General features: G+C 39.6%; 1 protein-coding gene across 1 annotated transcript in view; it reads left to right on the top strand.

The window, feature by feature from the left end:
* The first annotated feature begins 12,585 nt into the window (after positions 1–12,585).
* Moxd1 (monooxygenase, DBH-like 1) overlaps positions 12,586–20,287 on the top strand; it is a 59,528-nt gene continuing 51,826 nt past the window's right edge. The window contains exon 1 of the mRNA XM_013026806.1: positions 12,586–12,951. Coding sequence (XP_012882260.1) covers positions 12,688–12,951 — 264 coding nt within the window. The 5' untranslated portion in view covers positions 12,586–12,687. The remainder of the gene's footprint in view (positions 12,952–20,287) is intronic.

The raw sequence follows: 20,287 nt of genomic DNA, 5'->3' as shown, positions 1-20,287 counted from the left end.
CATGTTCCCTAAAATTGATGTTTAAGATATGAGTTTCTAAGATTTTTATTTAGCTAAGCACAAAGTTTAGAAACAAAAAAATTACATGAAATGTAATGGCTTTGCTCCAGTAATTTCAGGTTCACAATAAGCTATCAAGAAGTTCAAGGCAATCTATATTCACTTCTTTATTCAAATGTTTTCCTTCTCTGGAAAATTTTAGTTTATTGCCAGCTGTATGCATGATTTCATGATGATATCTTTTGTTGTAGGTTTATTTTTATTGTTGGCCCAGTGGACTCTCTTCAATACTTCTGGGAGACTTTCTGGAATTATTGATATCTCTTTCTATCTTCCCAAATTACTGTTTTCTCTTTCTGGAGCTTCTGTTATTTGGATGGGAAAAACCTTACTGCTTTGGTATTACTCAGCATAGCCATTTTACATAATATATACATTATAGCTGCCAATGTTAGCTTTGCTTTTTCACTCACATCTTTCTTTGTTGTGGATTTAGGGTCCTGCAAATGTGTTGGTGAGCTTCACAAGGGAGTCCAGGCAAGGCAAGTGCAAAGATGGTTCAATCACTGCATTTTTTTGAAAATGTTTTATTAGATTTCTTATCTTTTTTTGTTTGTCAGAAAAGATTTTATAGTTTAACTTACTGGAAAATTTCATGTTCAGAAATAGGTACATTAAGGGCAAGGTTAGTAGTTACTTGTTGAAAATGAGGATTACATTAGCATAGCCCTTATAAACCATCTTCATCTGCCATACTGAGCAGTTTCTCCTGATCACAACAAATCATTAACTTTTTCTTGATAAATGTAAATATAAACACTTCCTTGGCTTTTCCTTTGCTCTACATTTTTCACACTTTGCTACTCTGTTTTGTAGAGTAGTTACTATATAGTGATTTAGAAAAAAATTAACAATTATGGAGCAGTAAAAATAGCCATCACATTTTAAATCCCCACAATTAATGACTGTTTCTAGATGGTTCTCTAAGTCCTTAGACTTGTAATTTCACTTACTTACAAATGAATAGCTATCTCAGAACTCTTTCAGGAACGAGAGCTTTCCATTTGGTCAGAGGTCAACATGATACAGCTCACAGTGGGCGAGTGTTTTGAGAGTGATGTCAAAACCCTTAGGGTGAATCCACAAGTCTGATTGAGCTTTATTCATCCAAGTCAACTTCAAGTGTCCCACACAATAAGTTCTCAAGAGACAGAGGAATAAAAGGTCTGGTTGTAATTTTATAATGCTGATTGTAGGCTCACATGGAAGAGCTAGTGAAAAACTCACACTTAGCACCAAAGCTGCTTGCTGGTTTGGTTAATGTTCTGGAACTTGTGCCTAAACCAGCTCATTCAGGGGAAACTGGGTGGGACCTCTTGGCCCATCACACATTCATTTTGCCTTTGATGTTATTTTCTCTGGAACTCTTCACCTCTGTATTTATGGTGAACAGCACTCCCCAGTGGATCATTTCTCTTGTAACCATGTTGTTAGGAGTCAGCCAAGGTTAGAAGAATTCTCTGCTTTTAATTATAGGGTTGGCAGATGTTCTCTCCTATTATCTGGAGCCCCATTTGTCTTTCTTTGTACCCTACATCTTTATGGTCATCTAATTTCAGAACTATCCTGTCATAATTGAATGTACAACTACTTAAAAATAACTAAAAAGATAAGATAAAAAATTATTCTATCATTCTTTAGTGATTTATGGAATGATCTTTGATTTCTCTTTTTAACTTATGTTTATCTTTTATTATAAATGTGAGTTTGATAAACAAAAATGAGTAACTTTAATTTCTTGAGATAGAATGTAGGTGTTATGCAAGGGCAGGATCACCCTGGATGGTGTTCACTAACATTATCTTTCTGTTTAGCACAAATCATTTCTAGGTGTACAAGTTCTAGGTTTAACTCTACTTACATTTATTTATGGTGTGATTTCTAGTTTTGGGCTCCAAAGATTTTGAAAATATGAGTTCACTTATTTCTATTAGTTGTGTAAGGTGCATAATAATTTATCCACAGTTTTTAATGAAGTTCCCTGAAGTTGTAGACCTTGTTAAGTGGCAAGGTTGAGACTCATTCCAGGTGGCCATTTTTCCAAAGTTCTTGTTTTTACTGTCTTACACAAAATTGAAATTGGTACCATATCTTGTTACCAATACGTATACTCTGCTTTAGAAACTATATATGGAAGAAAGAAAGGGAGAAAAGAGGGAAGGAGGAAGAAAGACAGAAATAAAGTCTGTGTATGGGACAGTGAGTAGTCAGTGTCATTGTCACCATCATTACAAGCTAGGTGTGTCATTATAATAAGTTACATTTAAAATACCATGTGAAAAAGCTTGCAACGTTATCTCTTATTTCCTATAATGCAAAATGTGCTTGTACTTGAAAGCAGTGAAGTGACTCATTAGAATCTGAATCTGCTTCAAATCAAACATTCTATTTTGTTGAATAGGCTATGATTATAAGAGAATAAGGAGTTATTTCCTCGTGTTTTTTAAGATATTTTGAAGCATCTCCGTAGCCTACTAAGGAAAAATGAGCATGTTTCAGTTTCTGCTATGTTTCTAAAAAATTGTATTCTGTTTTAAAATGCACTTTCAATGACTGAGTTTTAACTTTTGAAAAATTAGGCCCAATAGATAATTAACAAGATGTTCCTAAACAAATACAGCCATGTTCTGAGGAGGTTGGTTCAGGTATTAGAAGGTTGGAGATGCATTTTAACTTTGTGGTCTGCTACAGAGAAAATAAGGCTGGGTAGTGCAGCTGGAGACTGAAACTCAAAGAAAGATGGTGAGTGTGTGATCATTGGATTCTATGCAAGGCAGAAAATACTTACACAACCAAGCTAATGATTTTTGTGTCCCATATACACAAACATTTATTTGATTAAACTTGTTCACTAATAAATTCATCTAGCAAGTGTAAATGTCTAGAGGTAGCATATAACAAAACACATTGGCATTTTCAGACCCTAGTGAACATTATACTTAGGTAGGGCTTCAAATGGCACTGTCCATTTGTTTCATTAGTGTCTGGGTGCATTCCTTCTTTCTTTTTTTTTAAATAAGGTTTTTATTGTGAAAATACCTTACAGAGGGGTTACAAGTAATGAGTACATTTCTTATCAAGCATTGTTGCCTCCTCCTTTGTTTTTCCCTTAGCATCCCTGCCCTCCCATCTCCACAACTACACTCCCCCACCCCACCAAAGTTATAAAGTTCATTTTTCAACATAGCATCTTGTACATCTCATTGTTGCAATGGGTCTATCTGTATCCCTATTTAAACAATTTGTTTTTTCCCTTCCCTTCCCTAAATTATACCAACATCAAACACAGTATAAACAGGGGTAAAGCTACCAGCACAACTATGTTTATTGCAGCATTATTTACCATAGATATGGAACCAACCCAGATAGCCCTCAGTAGATGAATGGATCAAGAAAATGTGGTATATATATACTCAATGGAATTCTATGCCTCCATCAGAAGGAATTACATTGCTCCATTTGTTAGGAAATGGAAAGACTTGGAAAAAATTATATTGAGTAAAGTAAGCCAGGCCCAAAGAAACATAGCTCCCATGGTTTCCCTTATTTGCAATAACTAGCGTATGTCTAAAACAGCAGAAAAGGTCAGATAGATGATGTTAGATGAAATGAACCCAAAGATAAGGACACAAGTGGTTTTTTCTTTCTTGCTATTGTTTCTACCATATTTATAAGGTGATTTTTTGAGGGTGCATTATATCTTTATGCTGGTTAAAACTTTGTCTTTTGGCTCTGTGAAGAGTATCTTGATGTAGTTCTCTGTTATGTAAATACTCTGCCCCCAATTTTTGCTTTGTTTTAGTTACTGTCTATGTTCGGATAATTCTTACCACATGGAGAAAACACTTGAGCACTTTATTTATTTAGGAGAGGGGGGCCCTCATTTTGTACTTTCTTTTGATGGAGCTCAGAATAAGAAAGTGGGTAATATTTCAGAAAATCATTTCTTTTGAAGAAGAAAATATGTACCATATCCAATTCAAGAAAAGAAAAACACTGTCAGGTTTGTAACTACCTATTACTTTGCTTCTGTTTCTAATGTTTAAGATCCACAAAGGAACAAAATGGCTTTGTTTAACACTCCATCTCCAATGTTTGGAAACGTGTAGGTGCACAATGGATTCTCAGATGATTTGTGAATAAAGTTAACATCCTGGAATGCAACCTAAATGAAGAATTCATGAATTTTAAGTGAACAAAATATATAGCAGGGCTAATTCTAATGAGTAGAAGAAATGTTATTTTGCAGTATGGTGTCAACATGCTTTCTTAGAAGTGTTTTTCTTTACAATACACTTTTTTTTTTCATGTTCGCTTGTTAGAAATTCTCTAGTTATGTGAAAATCCAGGATTTTCAAAATATAGCATTTATAAATCCTGGTAGCTACTTAAAATAGCTGGATTTTTTTCAAAAATTAAAGAAAAACCTTTGTTATTTGAAACTATATATACTGTAAATGCTTTCTTGTATTTAATATCTTTCTTTCTTTCTCTTTTTTTTTTCTTTTTTTCTTTTTGTGTCGGTCATGGGGCTTAAATTCTGGGCTTGGGCGCTGTCCCTGAGCTCTTCAGCTCCAGGCTAGCGGCTCTACTGCTTGAGCCACAGCGCCACAAGAGTCTCATGGACTTTCCTGTTGGGGCTGCCTTTGAATTGCGATCCCCAGATCTCAGCCTCCTGAGTAGCTAGGATTATAGGTGTGAGCCTCGGGCACCCAGCCATCCTCCTACTTATTATGCTGCTGACAGGCATGCATCACTATGACCAGCTATAGGATGAGAAGGAGTCTCAGCTGAACTGGCCTTAAATAACTACAGCACCCCCAATCTTTGTCTCTGGAGTAGCTAGGATTACAGGAGTGAGCTACTGGCATCCTTCTGCTTTTTCTATTTCTTTCCTTTCCCATTTTCAGTCACCAAAGAAACATATGAAACTGTTAATTATTTGTTCCAGGTAACTTCTTTATATTAAATGTCATTTACTCTGCTAGGTAGGTAGTCCAGAATTGACAGTAAAGGTGTTTTAATAACAATTACCATAGGCTGTCTTTATCTAACTTTGCCATCTTTAAGTAACTTGAAAATTATGTCGTCATTTTCTTGCTCACCATAAGTTAGAGAATATAAGTAAACATTCTTTACTCCATGGTATTTACTATATCTCTAGAACCTATATTGATCTAGGAAAATTTACAAGACTGAATTATGATTCACTGTTAGCGAAAGGAAGAACAGAGCAGGAGATGGTCTGTTTTGGGCTGGTCAAGAGGCTTCCTTTTTCTGAGAGGCAGATCAAAGCAACGCCCACAGGCCATTCAAGCCTGTTCCTTGAATATGTAGGCTTCCTAAATTCTCTTTGCAGGGAGTAACCTACCTCACAAAAGTAGGTATCTTTCAAATCCAAGTGTGAGTTCTACTTGTCAGAAAAAGCTTTTGTTGTCCTTGTTTGCTTAACAGTATTGAAGATACAGAAACAATGTTAGAATTTGTGTGGTTTATTTCCCAAATGATAATTTTTGACTGCGTAAGATTAACTTTTTGATTTAAGGCTCCCACCATATAAATACCAATAACAAAACATTTTTTTGGTCAGGGTTCATTTAAGGGAGACGAATTTTCTTTTTTAAAATTAGGTTTTCAAAGAGGATGGAAGAGAGAGGGAGGAAAGAGGAGAGGAAACGAAAAGCCAGTAAGAAGTATGGATACTGTCAAAGCCTGATATATATGTTATACTAAGTGAAACCCACTAATTTGCACAGTTAATCTGATTAAAAATCGTAATGAAAATAGGTTTTTAAAATATTTTGTACCCACTGATGAGTTAATGCTATGTCTGCAGCTGTGGTCTGAATTATCTAAATGCCTTCCCTCTCTGATGTCACTAGAGGTCATAAGATAAACCCACAATTAAAAAATATGATCATGGCAATTTTCTCTATAACTTTTTGCTTCTGCAAATTCTAAGCACTGATTATATACTTGAAAAAGAGAGCTGCATTGTTTAAAGTTTGTTCCTTACCATATATCCTCCCTCATTTTATGTTGTTCAAAACTTAAACTTCCAAATTGTCTAAGTCTCCTTTCCCTATCTTGTAAAATAAGAGAAGAAAAGTGTATAGGTAATTACCTATCCGCTTAGTTACCCTTGTTAAACTAGTGGACTGTTCTGTGTGTGTGTGTGTGTGTGTGTGTGTGTGTGTGTGTGTACATGTATACAGAGACACAGAGACAGAGAGATATAGAGACAGAGACTTAAATAGGGAGAAAAAAAATGACTACCTTCTTTCAGTTTCACTCAGTATCATTTCCATTCTTCATATCACTTTTCCCTCCACAACCTTTTTCAGGTTAAAGTTCACGGCCTCATAGCTAGTTTTAACATATAGCCATGCTTTTGGGAACTCAACAGTTACATAAAATTTTTAGATACTTGTGTCAAGAAAACTCCAAATATCTATAGTAGATTCACTCCCTGTTGCTTATTTATTTGTAGCCAACAAAAACACTACCAGTAGAATTATTTGGTAAGAGATATAAAAACATGCTACAATTAGTAGTAGTTCAGTGTACTGATACTTAATATCTTACGAAAATGCTTCCTTCCTGACTAGGAAATGATCCTGTTGTTTTTGTTCTTATAGAACCTGAAAAACAATCATATTTACTGTGCAAATTAGGGAGTTTCACTTGGTATCACATTTTCATGCATGCATATATCAGGCTTTGACAGTATCCATACTTCTTACTAGCTTCTCGTTTCCTCTCCTCTTTCCTCCCTCTCTCTTCCATCTTCTTTGAAAACCTAATTTCCTCCAATGGGGAAAAAGAGGAACACAGACCTTGTAAAAAGCTTCTGTGAGGTTTAAATAAGATACGACATGCATCATGTCTGCAGCTCTTGGTTTGAGTATTAATATTATTGTAAATATTTTACTACTAATGTTAGCAGCAGCTGGCTCCTTTCACATCCTCCTCTAAACACTTCTTCATTATTCAGATGTCTCCAGTTTATTGTTGGTTTTTTTGTGTTGTTGTTTTATCAACTATTAAGTTTCATAAGCGTGTTAGGAAGAGGACATTGTAGATGCAGTAATATTCTCCCCAAGCTAAGTCTCCGGAGAAAACGCCCTGCAAGGCACTTCCAATATTCTCATCATCATTGATGGTTTTACTCCTACAGCTAATCTTGTTATGTTCTGGAGTCTGGATCTACTCCACCTGGTCAAAATTGCTGAAGTGAAGCAAAAGTGGCCATATGTTCAATTATAACAGTTAAGGAAAATATTCTTTTTGAAGATGAAATTGAATTTATGTGACAATATTTATCTAATTTGTAAGTTCAGATGTGGAAATTTCCAAACAATGGAGACTACTGCTTAGATTAAAGATGAGATGAAATAAAACCTTGCAGCCTAGGAAATAAGCATACATATTCTTGTATTTTATCTATGCATTGACTAGAGAGCTTCAGTGCCTTGACACTCATTCCCAGAATGTGCCTTAAATCTTCAGTTACTTGAAAAGAATTGCTTCTTATTCCAAACTGCATCGTTTATTACGATGAGGAGTGGTTGTGAGACTTCGATTAAGTTTGGGGATACTTAAATTCTTATATTTATGTTCTTTGATGTTATTTCATTCAGATTTCTTCAAAATGTCCAAACAATCATGGAGGTTTGGAGTCAAGTGATTTGTGCTGATTCTGCTCATCATTTTTAGGGTGGAGTTAAATTCATTTTTGGCTGTGAATCTGTGCAGATTGTTCATCCCAAATACGATTGATGACCCTAGAGGCATAAAAGTGACAAAGTTAATGAGTGCCATATAACAACAGGAGGGTTTCTGAGGAGTCCTGGGCTTGAGGCATAATACTTTATTCACAGTTCCTCTCTGTTCTTTCTCCCAATGTGTCCACTTGAAACAAGACCCATGGTGCACGTAAGAGTCTCCTCGAAGTACAGAGGCATATAGGTTGGTGTAAACTCTGTCATGTAGCCCACCTCCCTGCTGCTTGTGAAATGGTGGCCTATAACAGTTCACTGCTCTGTAAGACATGCTTGGATCTCTACAAGATAAGAACTTGGAAGAAGGTCTCTAAAGTTCTTTGCAAAGCTGACAGTCCCATGAATAATCTTGCACAATTTTATTACTCAACATCTTTTCTCCTCCTATAGTCACTTCGAGCTTCAGTTGCTTCATCCTCTCTAGAAATGAGATTTCCCAAAATAGGAGGCTGGGTAGTTTTCTTATCTTAAAGATCATTCTGAGAGGAGCTCACCTAAAGATATTTTTATTATCTTAAAAAAATCACTCAGATCACAACACACCTCTAAGGCACCTTAAGCCCTCCAGATGATTTCTTAAGCATGGCTTAACAGTAAACCTGTTCTCCCTATGACATTGCTGATAACCTCTGAGCTTTCCTATAATTCTAAGAGATAACATTAGTGACTTTTTTATGAGCCTTGTTTGTTAACATCTACAGACATTTTGCATTCAAAACAGTTTTATTTCAGAGTATAGTTTATAGATAATACTAAAAGTGCAGCTTTTTCTGCAGGGATTACCTAAAGGAAAAGCTTAAGAGTGATTTGCCCATGACAGATCAAGAGTGGGTGCTACCTGGCACATCATTCCAAAAGGAAATTTTAAGAACTCAGCATAGCCGAGTTTCCTAGTAAGACTATCTCCTCTCCTTCACATCCACAACCCTGACATCAATGATGGAATCCTTTATTAAAATGAGGATTATAAAATTAACTCTACTAGTAAATCATCAATAGCATCTTGCTTATGAGCAAAATATTAGCCATGATGATAGAATGTTTCATGATGATGATGTGGTGGCTTTCATAAAAAGACATTATTATTTTATTGGTGATGTGGTGCAAGCTAAGAGTTTCGAAAAGGAGAGGGAAAAACTCAAATTCCATTTTTATCTTTTCTGCCAATGACTCAGTATGTTCTTGAACCACTTACCTATGCACACAAGTGGCTTAGTTTATAAAGTGAGAAAATGCTTTAGATTCCTGATTTGAATGTTGAAGGACTGCTGAGGTCACTTATTTAAATATTTTTCTTTGCACTCCTTAGAACACGGGAACTTTATAAATATTTAGTGTTAATGTTGCACCTTAGGTACAAGCAGACAGGAAAATTATGATCCTCCCAAGAAGAAATAACCTACTTCAAACCACCATAGTTCCTACTGAGCAACTTTGCATTGGCTTGCTTCCATCTGACTGTCTGCAGGGTTTCCTTTTTTCCCTACCCTCCTTTTCCCAGCCCCTCTCAGTTGACTAATGTGGAAATATAAATAAACTTAGCAACATAGGGGCTGGAGGTGAGGAAGTTCAGCTTGGGTGTAGTCACACTGACTGATTGCAAGTTGTGTATCAGAATGGACACGGACTCAAAATAAATACTACATTTGAAATCCCTGATTGAAAAGTGTGAGGAAATGATTCATTTTAAGAATGAGTAATTTGGTTGAATGTTCTGAACTGTTTGTAGGATCTCACTGAATTATTAGCTTTATTTATTGTTTGTTTGATTTTTTTTTTGTCTATTCATGTGTTTCAAGGATACAGGGAGAAAAGAAGTCCCTTACGCCCCCACAAATATGATGATAGCTGGTTGTGTTTTCAGTCACTCTGTTTATTTCCAGTGGAGCCTTAAAAATTTAATTCATTTGTTTCTTTGTAAATTTTTGCCCAGGGAGCCAGTTGCTTCAAGGCTTTAATGGAACTGGGTTTTGGAATGATGTTCCAGGAATGCATACAAGGGTTATTTTTGGCCAATGGATTTTAAGATTTTTGTTTTGTTTTGTTTTAGTTTACTTTCTTATTCATGCTTAAAAATGTCTTGGCTTTTTTTCTTTAAGTAAGCATATTTCACTTTTTACAAAAACAATAGTTTAAAAAATAAATTTGAAAACCTTGCCATTGATTTTATTTTCTCTCTGCCATATACTCTGAGTTTTTCATGGGTCTTTGCTTTCGTTCTATTTCTCTTTTCTCACCTCTAAAACACACCCCTTCTTCTCTGTCCCATTCCCTTTCTAATGATTTCCCTTTTCTTTTGCCAGTGTTGAACATTGAACCCAGGGCCTTACATGTGCTAAGCAGTTCCTGTTCCATTGAACCACACCTCCAGCCTTCTTCCTGCTTGCCTAACAAAATAAAGACAAATAGCAATACAGTAGGGAAATGGAGTCTTGTGTGCCATTGAAGTATAGAACTGGTTTTATCCAGGGAGCTCGGGCAGTTTACAAAGCACACAAGATACATTTTTTACAGTTTGTCTTGAATTACTGGGTTACTCCAAACCAAAATAGAATGGGCCTCTTGAGTATCAATTACACTAAAAATGTTGTTTGTTGATCTAATCTTAGGATAAATACATTAGTTCGAATGTTTCTTGAATATTCAGGGCATTTAGATTTAACGCACTCACACGAAAAGACAGTGATCTTAATGAATAAAAACAGTTTAAAACTTTCTCTTTTATGTAGTTGTGTGTGGTCTTTTCTATTTTTGCCTCAATACTAATGCAGAGCAGAAGATTCACATCTGGGGCCCAAACTTTTCCTTTGTGTTCCAACTTGGTTGAGAGAATGCTTCTAGTACACTCAGCACACGCAGCTATCCATTCTCGAGCAAATACAAAGAGACACCTATTGTGTGCTCTCTCTATTCTAGATGGGGAGATAAAACCAAGCACCAGATGTGGTTCCTGACCCAAAAACGGTTCTGAAGAAAAGCAAGTGCTGAGCCAAGCAGAGCACTGACACATCCTGGTGCCACGGGACATCTGGACAGAAGATTCCTGGCACTACTGCATCAGAGTGCATCAACTGAGGCCAGCAGGCTATGCAGTGTGAAAAGAGGATCTGAAGACATTTCAAAGGTTCTAAGGTTGGAGTAAGATAAACCTGACAAAGCACACAATCTGGAAAAGGACTGTGTTGGGAAGGGGACTGTGTGTGATGGGAAAGGACATGGCTCTCCACTGAGGGTCTGCAGGTAGTGTTCATGCATCTCCAGGTCAATCCATGAGTGTCAGGAAAGTGATGAAACGTGTACTCAAAATAGTAAGTGAGGATCATATTCTAGAAGGTATGATGTCATTTGATTTTCCTAAGCAAATAGACAATGTACTGATACATGTGAATTTGGGGCTTATGTAAGGGATCCCAGAAAAGCAGATAGCAGTGATGTGTTGATGTTCAGGTTCATCCATGCTAGGAGGGGTTTTGAGTAACTGGAAGTACTTTAAATGTCCCCAAACCCTGCCCAGTAGAGTGAGAGGCTGCTGAGAGACATGAGTGTCTCTCCTGTGGTATCACTATCAACTCCTCTTGGCCTTGGTGTCCACCATTTTGTTCTGTTTTCCATATTCCCCTTCTCTTCATGGCTCAACCAAGTCCTGCTGTTTGTAGGAACACAGTTCTAAACCTGCCACTGTTTGCTGTCTCTGGATAGCAGAACACTGCTGACTCTGATACCTGCCCTGCAGGTTTTTTTGGAGTGGAAGAATCTGGTAGAATCTATACTCTCAATCATTCAGTCTTTTAGCTGTATCTCGGGCCCTGTGATTTTTCACCTGCTCTCAAGGGTTCAGCATCAGTTCTTGAATGCTGACCTTCTGCCTCTGGTTTCATTCTGCAGATCTTGGCCATTTTAGGTAACTCCCATGCTCTACTTATCTCCTTCACATGACTAAACGTGCTTAATCCGGAGAAGAACAAAAAGTTAGAATCATGTTGGTAACTTTGTCATAGACAGGGGACAAGACATGGAGGGAGAAAACAGGAGTAAGAAAAAACAAAACAAAAAAAGCAGGCCGAACTAGGACTAAAGAGCAAGAATACACGCGCAGGTGGCCTTGTGGAGACTCCAGAGTAAATAGCACACACAGGTAGTGTTCCTTTCATCCATAATTGTCACCGGATACCCAGCGAGGCCAACGAGGCCGAAGTGGTATGCTAGAAGCTACCTAGAACTTTTTCTCTGAACCATGGCTAGCTAACCCTAGTGGATCACGTAGGTTAAAATTTAGAGTTGTCAAATGCCCTGTGGCGCTTTCTGAAGACAGTGCGATGGTCCAAGGTCGTCAAAAAGGAAACAAAACAAAACGATCAAGGGGGATAAATAAAAGAAAAAAAATAAGATTTTTTATTGCAAATCAACCCCGACTACGACGGCACAAGAGTTGGGTAAAATTTATTCCTACACCACCCAACCAAAGGAAGCCAAACCCAGCCCTGTAAGACTTGGGGGCCCCAGGAAAAGAGACTCAGGAGACGCTGCATCCCTGACCTGGGGGGACCCCTTCGCAATCCTGCTCATCCAACTCAAGGACCCAGCCAAGGGCGGGGGGCGGCAGGTGGATCCCGGGAAAGGCTGAGTATGGTGGGACTGGCGAGGAGAGGGGATCCGACCAGATACAACCAGACGGGGCGGCGCGCAGGGCCCGGGGCGGGAAGCGCGGGAGGGCGGGCCGGGGGCCGGGCGCGGCCGCCCCAGGGGCGGTCCCAGACCTCGGGCTCGCCCCGCCGCCCGCTCCGCGTGCCGCCCCGCGCTCCCCAGTGCCTGGAGCCCAGGTGGCGGCGGGCAGGAGGCGCCGAGGATGTGCGGCTGGCCGCTGCTCCTGCTGTGGGGGCTGCTCCCCGGGGCGCCGGCGGGGGGCTCGGGCCGCTCCTTCCCGCACCGCACGCTCCTCGACGCGGAGGGCAAGTACTGGCTGGGCTGGGGCCAGCGGGGCAGCCGGCTCGCCGTGCGCCTCGAGGTGCGCACCGCCGGCTACGTGGGCTTCGGCTTCTCGCCCACCGGGACCATGGTCTCCGCCGACATCGTCGTGGCCGGGGTGGCCCACGGGAGACCCTACCTCCAGGTAAGCGCGGGCCGGCTCGCCCCGCCGAAAGAGCACGGGTGCGGGGCGCCCCGGGGACCACGGGCTGGGCATCATCTTGGCCTGCGCACCCCTACCTTGGCGATCAGATAGGGTGCTGCCTGTACCCCGGAGCCCAAGGCACCCCCCGGGCTCCCCGCCTCCCTAAGCGCTGCTCCATCGGGGCTTTTTGCCTCCCCGGGAAACCAAGCGCTCTGAGGCCAGCTTAGGTTTCCTTTCTCTGGGCACCTTCCTGTCCCCACTTCACCCGCACCAGACCCCCACCCTCAGGAGCACACCCCTCATGCCCGACCCCCTTCAGCCTTTCGTGGGATGCCCATACTTTGGAGTCCTAGGGCAGGGAAGAGTGGGGACCAGAAAACGTTAGCACCTCCCATTCTTGCTGTTGAGCATTGTGAATCTAAGGACCCCCTCCCCCTCGCCCAGTCCTGGGCTATTTTTGAACCCCTGGGCACTGGCCTGATGTCCTTACACTGTCCCGAGATGAATGAAGGGACCTTAAGAATGTCTTTAGGAAGTTGGTTATTCTGGGAGCTATGTAGCCAGATGAAGAGAGCTTCGTAGTCTCAGGTCCCCGAAGCAGAAGCTTTCATTCAGTAGCAACGTATTTTTAACTTACTTTAATAAGTAGGGAAATTAATTCAATCTCTTGCTACCGCTTTGCTGCCAGGGATCTGGCGTGGCAGAGTTGCCTGTTCATAGGTGTCTTTATGCTTAGAAAAATTTTATGCAATGACCAGAATAATTAATTAGATTCCTAGGTTTCCTGGACATCTTTGATCCTGACCAACATTTGGATGGTTATGAATGTACACTCTCTGTGAGCTATCAATCTTCGTCCCACCCCAGTACCCTCTGCTAAAACGCTAGATGAAAATGTCACTTGTTCTGGTATATTGTCTTGCAGCCTGGGTTAAAATTAAAATGTTCTCCGTGGATTCCAGGGTGTGTGTGTGTGTGTGTGTGTGTGTGTGTGTGTGTGTGTGTGTGTGTGTGTGTGTGTGTGTGTGTGTGTGTGTGTGTGTGTATTTTATAGCAGTTTTACTCCTGAGTTCTAAGTTCGATTTGGCATTTGAACTCTGATTCTGGCACTGAGTTATTGACTTTGGCTAGAAACAAAGTGACAGTAATAAAAAGTTCAAAGCTGCCTTATTGTCTGCTTTTCTACAAATCAATCGTTTCCTCCCCAAATCAGTACTCTGCCTCAATAAAATAAAGGTTTATGAGGAATACACTCTACTGACGTCATGATTTATATACATTATATACATTCTCCTGCAACCTCTTAGAAATTCTCAACCAAGAATTTGATAGCAAACACAGAGCTTACGAGCTGACTGCTATATATAAGTAGACATACAATACTTACATACCTAATTCAAAGTTGTTTTTTTTTTAAAAATTTGCTTTGTAAATAGAAGAGGGTACTATGCCCCTAAACTATCTTTACATGGTCTGTAGAGTGGTAATCTTATACATCAGAGTGCACTTTACAAGTTAGTGTGATTTTATTTTTGGTCAAAAGAAGCCAATTTCTAGAAGGCCCACCCAGTTTGATATGAAATGATAGAGTAGAATACTGAGTTCATTGGCTCATCACAAATAGATTTTATTAGATAGCTACACAATATTTGTACATTGTTAGTTGTTGGTTTTTCAAGAAGACTGGGTAAGACGTAAGTGTGCTTTAGATTGATTTTGAAACATGGAACTTCTCTTAAAGTAGTAAACACATGTCACTGTGAGAGAAAATACATACGGACACTTTCTTATTCATGGAACGAGTAAGAAATAGGATTTTCTATTTGCTATTCACTTTCCTCTTTTTTATCACTTGGCTGATACTCTTTATTATTCCATTTTCTCAGGTATCCCATTGATTGTAGGACATGTAAAATGAATCGGTTAACTGGGAAGAGAGCTTATTTAAAACCTCATTAAGAAGCCAGGTGCAGCTGACTCATGTCTATAATCCTAGCTACTCAAGAGGCTGAGATAGGAGGACTGTGGTTTGAAGCCAGCCCCAGGCAGGAAAATCCATGAGACTCTTACTGCCAATTAACCTCCCTCCCCCCCACCCCCCTGAAATGACGCTATGACTCAAGTGATAGAGTGTTCGCCTTGAGCAAAAAAGCTCAGGGATGGCACTCAGGCCCTGAGGTCAAACCATAAGATTGGCACTCACGCACATGTGCTCACGTGTACCCCCCCACCCCTCTTTGAAAAGATGAAAGATATCAAAAATAAGTTTTAAAAAAGTTTAATTCCAGAAAGATCCAGGCTAAGGGATTCCATTTTCCAATCAAATTTCTCTCCATGAATTATTTATTTGAGGGTTTTCTTACATTAGTTTGAAAAAAGTGTCTTAAAATACTATAACCAGAAAATAAGTATGATTTTTAGATGTAGCGTATGTATGTGGACTATTAGCAGACTGTAATCCCAGTGAGCACAGACTTCTCAAGGAACAATGGAACAAAAGGCCCTGGCTCCTGGGGCATCTGTGGAAGTAAAACAGCCAGATAGTAGGAATGGCATTAGACAGTTTGACGGAACCCAAGCTGACAGCCCAGTCAATGCATCTTGAGTTACGTTTTGCTTCTCTTCCTCTTTATTTTACATCATCCTCTCATTTCACTTTAAACTTGAACCTTAAATTTTATTATTTTGACTTTTAATTTCTAATTATCTTCATCTCGTTTTTGTCAAATGGTGCCAACTTCTCTATGGCTGTCTATGTAAGTGCACATTCCGTAGCTATCCAGGTAAAGACGGTTGGCTGAATAGCTGCTATAAACCTAAATGTCCGAAGGAAACGGAGGAGTGGCAGGGGCTTCGGTGGAGAAGGCAGTGTACAATGGACAGAAATGGGCCTTGTGGAAATGAGAGTTTTTTGCGCGGAAGTTACTGCTACAGGGGAATAAAATTCTATATGGCCAGATTTTCCATTTGTATTTTTTCAAAAGAAAGATTGTGTGTGTGTGTGTGTGTGTAAGCCATTTGATTGCTAAATACTGGCAAGAATTCAAATTTGCACAAAGCAAGTGTGTACACAACGTGCGCACACATATAGGCTTTCGGGTGGAATATATCCCATAGTGCAACCAATGTAGGACCAGATTAGTTAAGAGCTAAAACCAATTAAAAAATCAATCCAAATTATAAAAATCCACGAAAGGCAGAGAGGTAAGTCTCATTTCTTTCCCCCCTCCTTTTATTTTTATAAAAGGGGTTATAGTTACATAGGTCAGGTAATGAGTACATTTCTTTTTGAACAGTTGTCACCTCTTCCCTCATTTTCTCCCAATATTTTTTCCCTCCTGACCCTCTCCCCCAAGCTGTATGTATAGTTCATTTTTAACATAATGTCTAATGAGTTTCACTGCTGAACTTTAGACTGAGTTTATTCTAAATCAGGAAATGACTCCAGTATTGAAGGCTGCTGTTTCAACTATTGATTCTTACTTAAACCATCCTAAAACATAGTGACATAATGACTCTGATTTTGCTCACAAACTTGGATATTGAACAGGGCCTGGTGGGTTCTGTTCTGCTTTGCTTCACTCTGTGTCATCTCAAAGGTGGGTGGGTGGAAATATCTGAACGCTTGCTCACCTGAATTGTCTGCTTGGTGGTTGGTGTTGGCTATGGACAGGGCCCTCAGCCAGTTCTGTAGCGGGACTGTGGTCTGTCCATGTGGCTGCTTAACTTCCGCACAGCGTTATGGCTGGTGCCAAGCATGAACATCCCAGAGGCCCAGGTAGAAACTGTATAACCTTTTATAATCTCGCCTTTGGGTGAGTGCATAGCATGTTTTGCTGTTGCTATAGGCTTACTGATTCAAGAGGAATCATAGACTCCACCTAGTATCACAGCGATGGACTGCATTAGTACTTCTATCTTTGGAAAATATGTTCTACCATACTTATTCTCATTGGCTTGCCACAGTCTCTTCCCAGAACCTATCTACATGGATCCCTTCTCTCGATGCTACTTACATCCGGGGACAATGTTTCCTATTCACATTCCTTCCTTTCTTCTCCTCTCTTTCTGACATATTCCACCATTGTGTTAGTGAACACTTGGTGACCTTTGCAATGTCTTATTGCCTACTCTTTCTGTCACCTCCTCTTGTGCCTCTCCCCTGTAAAAGAGTTTGGTACTTTAGTAACCTCATATTTTTCCAGTGGTTACTGATTACTAGTTCTAGGTTAAGCCCAGTGAGATTACCTCAAGACTGCAGTATAATATTTGCTTGCATTCTTACTGAGCTTTTAAAAAAAAAACAGGCATCAGGTTTAACCACCCTTAAAACTGTACCTGGGGCTAGGCATGGTAATACATGCCTGTAATCTCAGCATGTTACAGGTTGAGGCAAGATGATTGGGAGGTGCGTGGTAGCCTGGGTCCCATAGTGAGACTTTGTCTCAATGTAAACAAACAAACTCTCAACCTGGAGTCTGTTACAGTTATGGAACAGTTCCCTGCTCATTTTGTGAGATTTTTGACCCCACCTGAAGACCTTTTTCCCCAAGGGAAATGTAGACCAGGTATAATCAAAATGGGGATGAAAAGGACATGCTGTGTTTGGAAGGGAAGCCTGTCTGTATGGATTTGCTGGATAGAATCCTCTGGAGTGGTCTGCACTTGTGGCAGCATCCGGGTCACTTCCTACACTGTCTCTGGCAGACGGGCCGGGTTGGGGGCTGGGAAGCAGTCTGTCCTTTTGCATTGGCTTTTCAGACCTCACTATTTTGTCTCAGTGAATAAGTTCAACTTTCATTTCCCTGATGGATTCGTGTCCCTTCCTTGTTCTTTGCCCCTTTTTGACACAGAGCAACTCCACCCCCATCCGAACTATTTAGCAACTCTGAGTGCCCATTTGAGGCAAGTAATCCGGTCGATGAATACCCAGTTTGTGTGAATGAGAGAACAGAGCAGTATTGTCGGAAGTGTCTGTTGAATTTGCACAAAAATGGATTCACCCTTCCTATGGGGTATACATCGCTTGTGAATGGAGGCCGACACATATGTCATCATTTGCTGTAGGCTTGCTTGTGAGCCGTCTCCAAAACTGAAGCCTTTCTGTGCCCAGAAGTGTCTTCAGCAGCAGGGTAATTGCTGCCAGGCTACTCAGAGGAAGTACTTTTGGAAATGATGTGAAATCACAGAAGACAGAGAGCGATCTTTGTGGCTAACGATACGCTTCTTTTTCGGGTACCCCAGCCAACTGCAACAAAGAAATGTTTGGAAAGCAGATTGAAAGCTGTAAGGGATGAGGGAAGTGTGCAGTCCTGATACATCTCAGCTGGAGCCTCATATGTCTGAATACCGACAAGTCTGTGGATGATGCCCCCTGACATTGCTTGGTGCATTAGTGATGGGGATGTATGCTCCAGTGTTCAAATACATGATGATACTTTGTAGCCTCTGCAGGATTTCATAACTGGCCTAAGGAAAGAAGCCAACCTCACAGCCAAGCAAACAATGCACCTGAATTGACAAACAGAGCCCCAGGCTTCAGGCAACCAACAGCTTGCTTCTGGAGTCTTGGAAGGAGAAGCCAGAGTCCACTTCAAAGAAACAGAATGGTGGTTTATTGATTCATGATCCGCAATAGAACTCTATTAAAATAAGGTTGCTGGCAAAAGGAATGCATTAATTATATATCATCATGTTTCTGGAAATGTTTGATCCATATGTAATAAGAAAAAAAAATCTGCTCATGGATGCTTCACAATGCTCTTCATTGTAGTTTCAAACAACTAGTAAAGAGCTAGCAGAAAATATTTCTTTAAGAAGCTTCATTTTCATATGTATTTTAGCTTATTAACTTCTGGAATAGACAAAAAAATCTGGTAAGGACAGTAGGCAGCAAAAATTTCTGCCGTGGATAATTTCTATTAACTAAAAGACTGAAGCTATGTATCTGACTATGATATAAATATATAAGTCACTAGGAAGACTTTGCTTGTTCATCTAATGTAGCTCAAAATAGGGAAAAGTCTATTTTTTGCTCTTACAGGTTAACTATGGACATTTATGCATTTATTTGCTGTGTCTCATGAACCCAGTGTTTGGTAGGTTACTCTCCAATCTCCTATACCCTTCATTCTCACCCCTAATCTTATAAATGAGGAAACTGAGATTTGAGTCACTGTGAAATGGCTTGTGGAGATCATGCAAGTCAGCATCCTGGAGTTATTTCCTCTCAGTCCTGGCTTAGGACCCTTCTGCTACAAGAAACTTCTATAAAGGCATATTCAAGTTTCCTTCCTCAATAATGAAAGAACCTGGATAATGAAGTATGTTGTTAAATAGACAGCTACATGAAATTATAGTATTTCTCTTATTATTTCTGCTCCACTATAAATGGTACAAATACATTTTTATATGACTCTAATGTTTCATTCAACTGAGTTATTAACATATGTGCTACTTGTGGTAAGTACTTTAGGTGAACTCTCATCTGACCCTTACAATAACTCCTTGAGTTTGATACTTCATTCCTCTCACTTGTAGAGTATAAACCCTAGTTCCAGGTCATACTGTGGAATCAATGGTGGTTTTCATACTGGCTGTTTCCATGATGGGAGCACTTACAAGCAGCAAATGTGGAACTGTGCATTCATTCATCTTACCTCCATTGACTGAATGCTTATTGAGAGTTGTAGATATGGGAGTGATATGTTATTGAATGAGTTGAAATCAGGAGTCTTTTGAAGCTATAAGCAAGTAAAGTAGAGGGGGGGGGTAATAAATGCTGGGTAGAGAATGAAAACAGATTGATGTGATTAAAGAAATGGCCATTGTAGCTATTTTACATTAGGATGTTAATCAATCAAAACATGGAAGAAACAAATGTCCTAAGTTTTAAAGTTTGCTTTGGAAATTAAAGATAGTGGGTTATATGCTCTGAGGGGGTATATGCTCTGAAGATAAGCTATGGGCATCAAAGAACTCAAGAGATCTTGAAGGTAGGAAACTAACTACTTGGTAAAATGCAAGTACAGATACACTAGAACTGCATGAGTTTTCTTTTCTATTGTCATACAGATTGTCTAGTATAACAGATTTTAACCAGAGTCTTTCAAGCTCTAGAATGTGATTTGTGTAGAAGGTTAATTGTTAGAACTAAGCACAAATGTTTTGCTCTCTTATATTCTGCATGCTTTCTCATCCTCAATAACAATAGAGAGTTAAAGCCTTTGAGCATGTATCTGGGCAAGATTTGCATCTTTCATGCAGATTTTGAGATCTCAGTTTTGTTAAAAAAATGCCTGAATTGCTGCTTTTTTTTTTTTTTTTTTTTTTTTTT

The sequence above is a fragment of the Dipodomys ordii genome, unplaced genomic scaffold, assembly GCF_000151885.1.
Source record: "Dipodomys ordii isolate 6190 unplaced genomic scaffold, Dord_2.0 Scaffold97, whole genome shotgun sequence".
Lineage (NCBI taxonomy): Eukaryota > Metazoa > Chordata > Mammalia > Rodentia > Heteromyidae > Dipodomys > Dipodomys ordii.
This window is presented reverse-complemented; position numbering and strand designations above follow the sequence as displayed.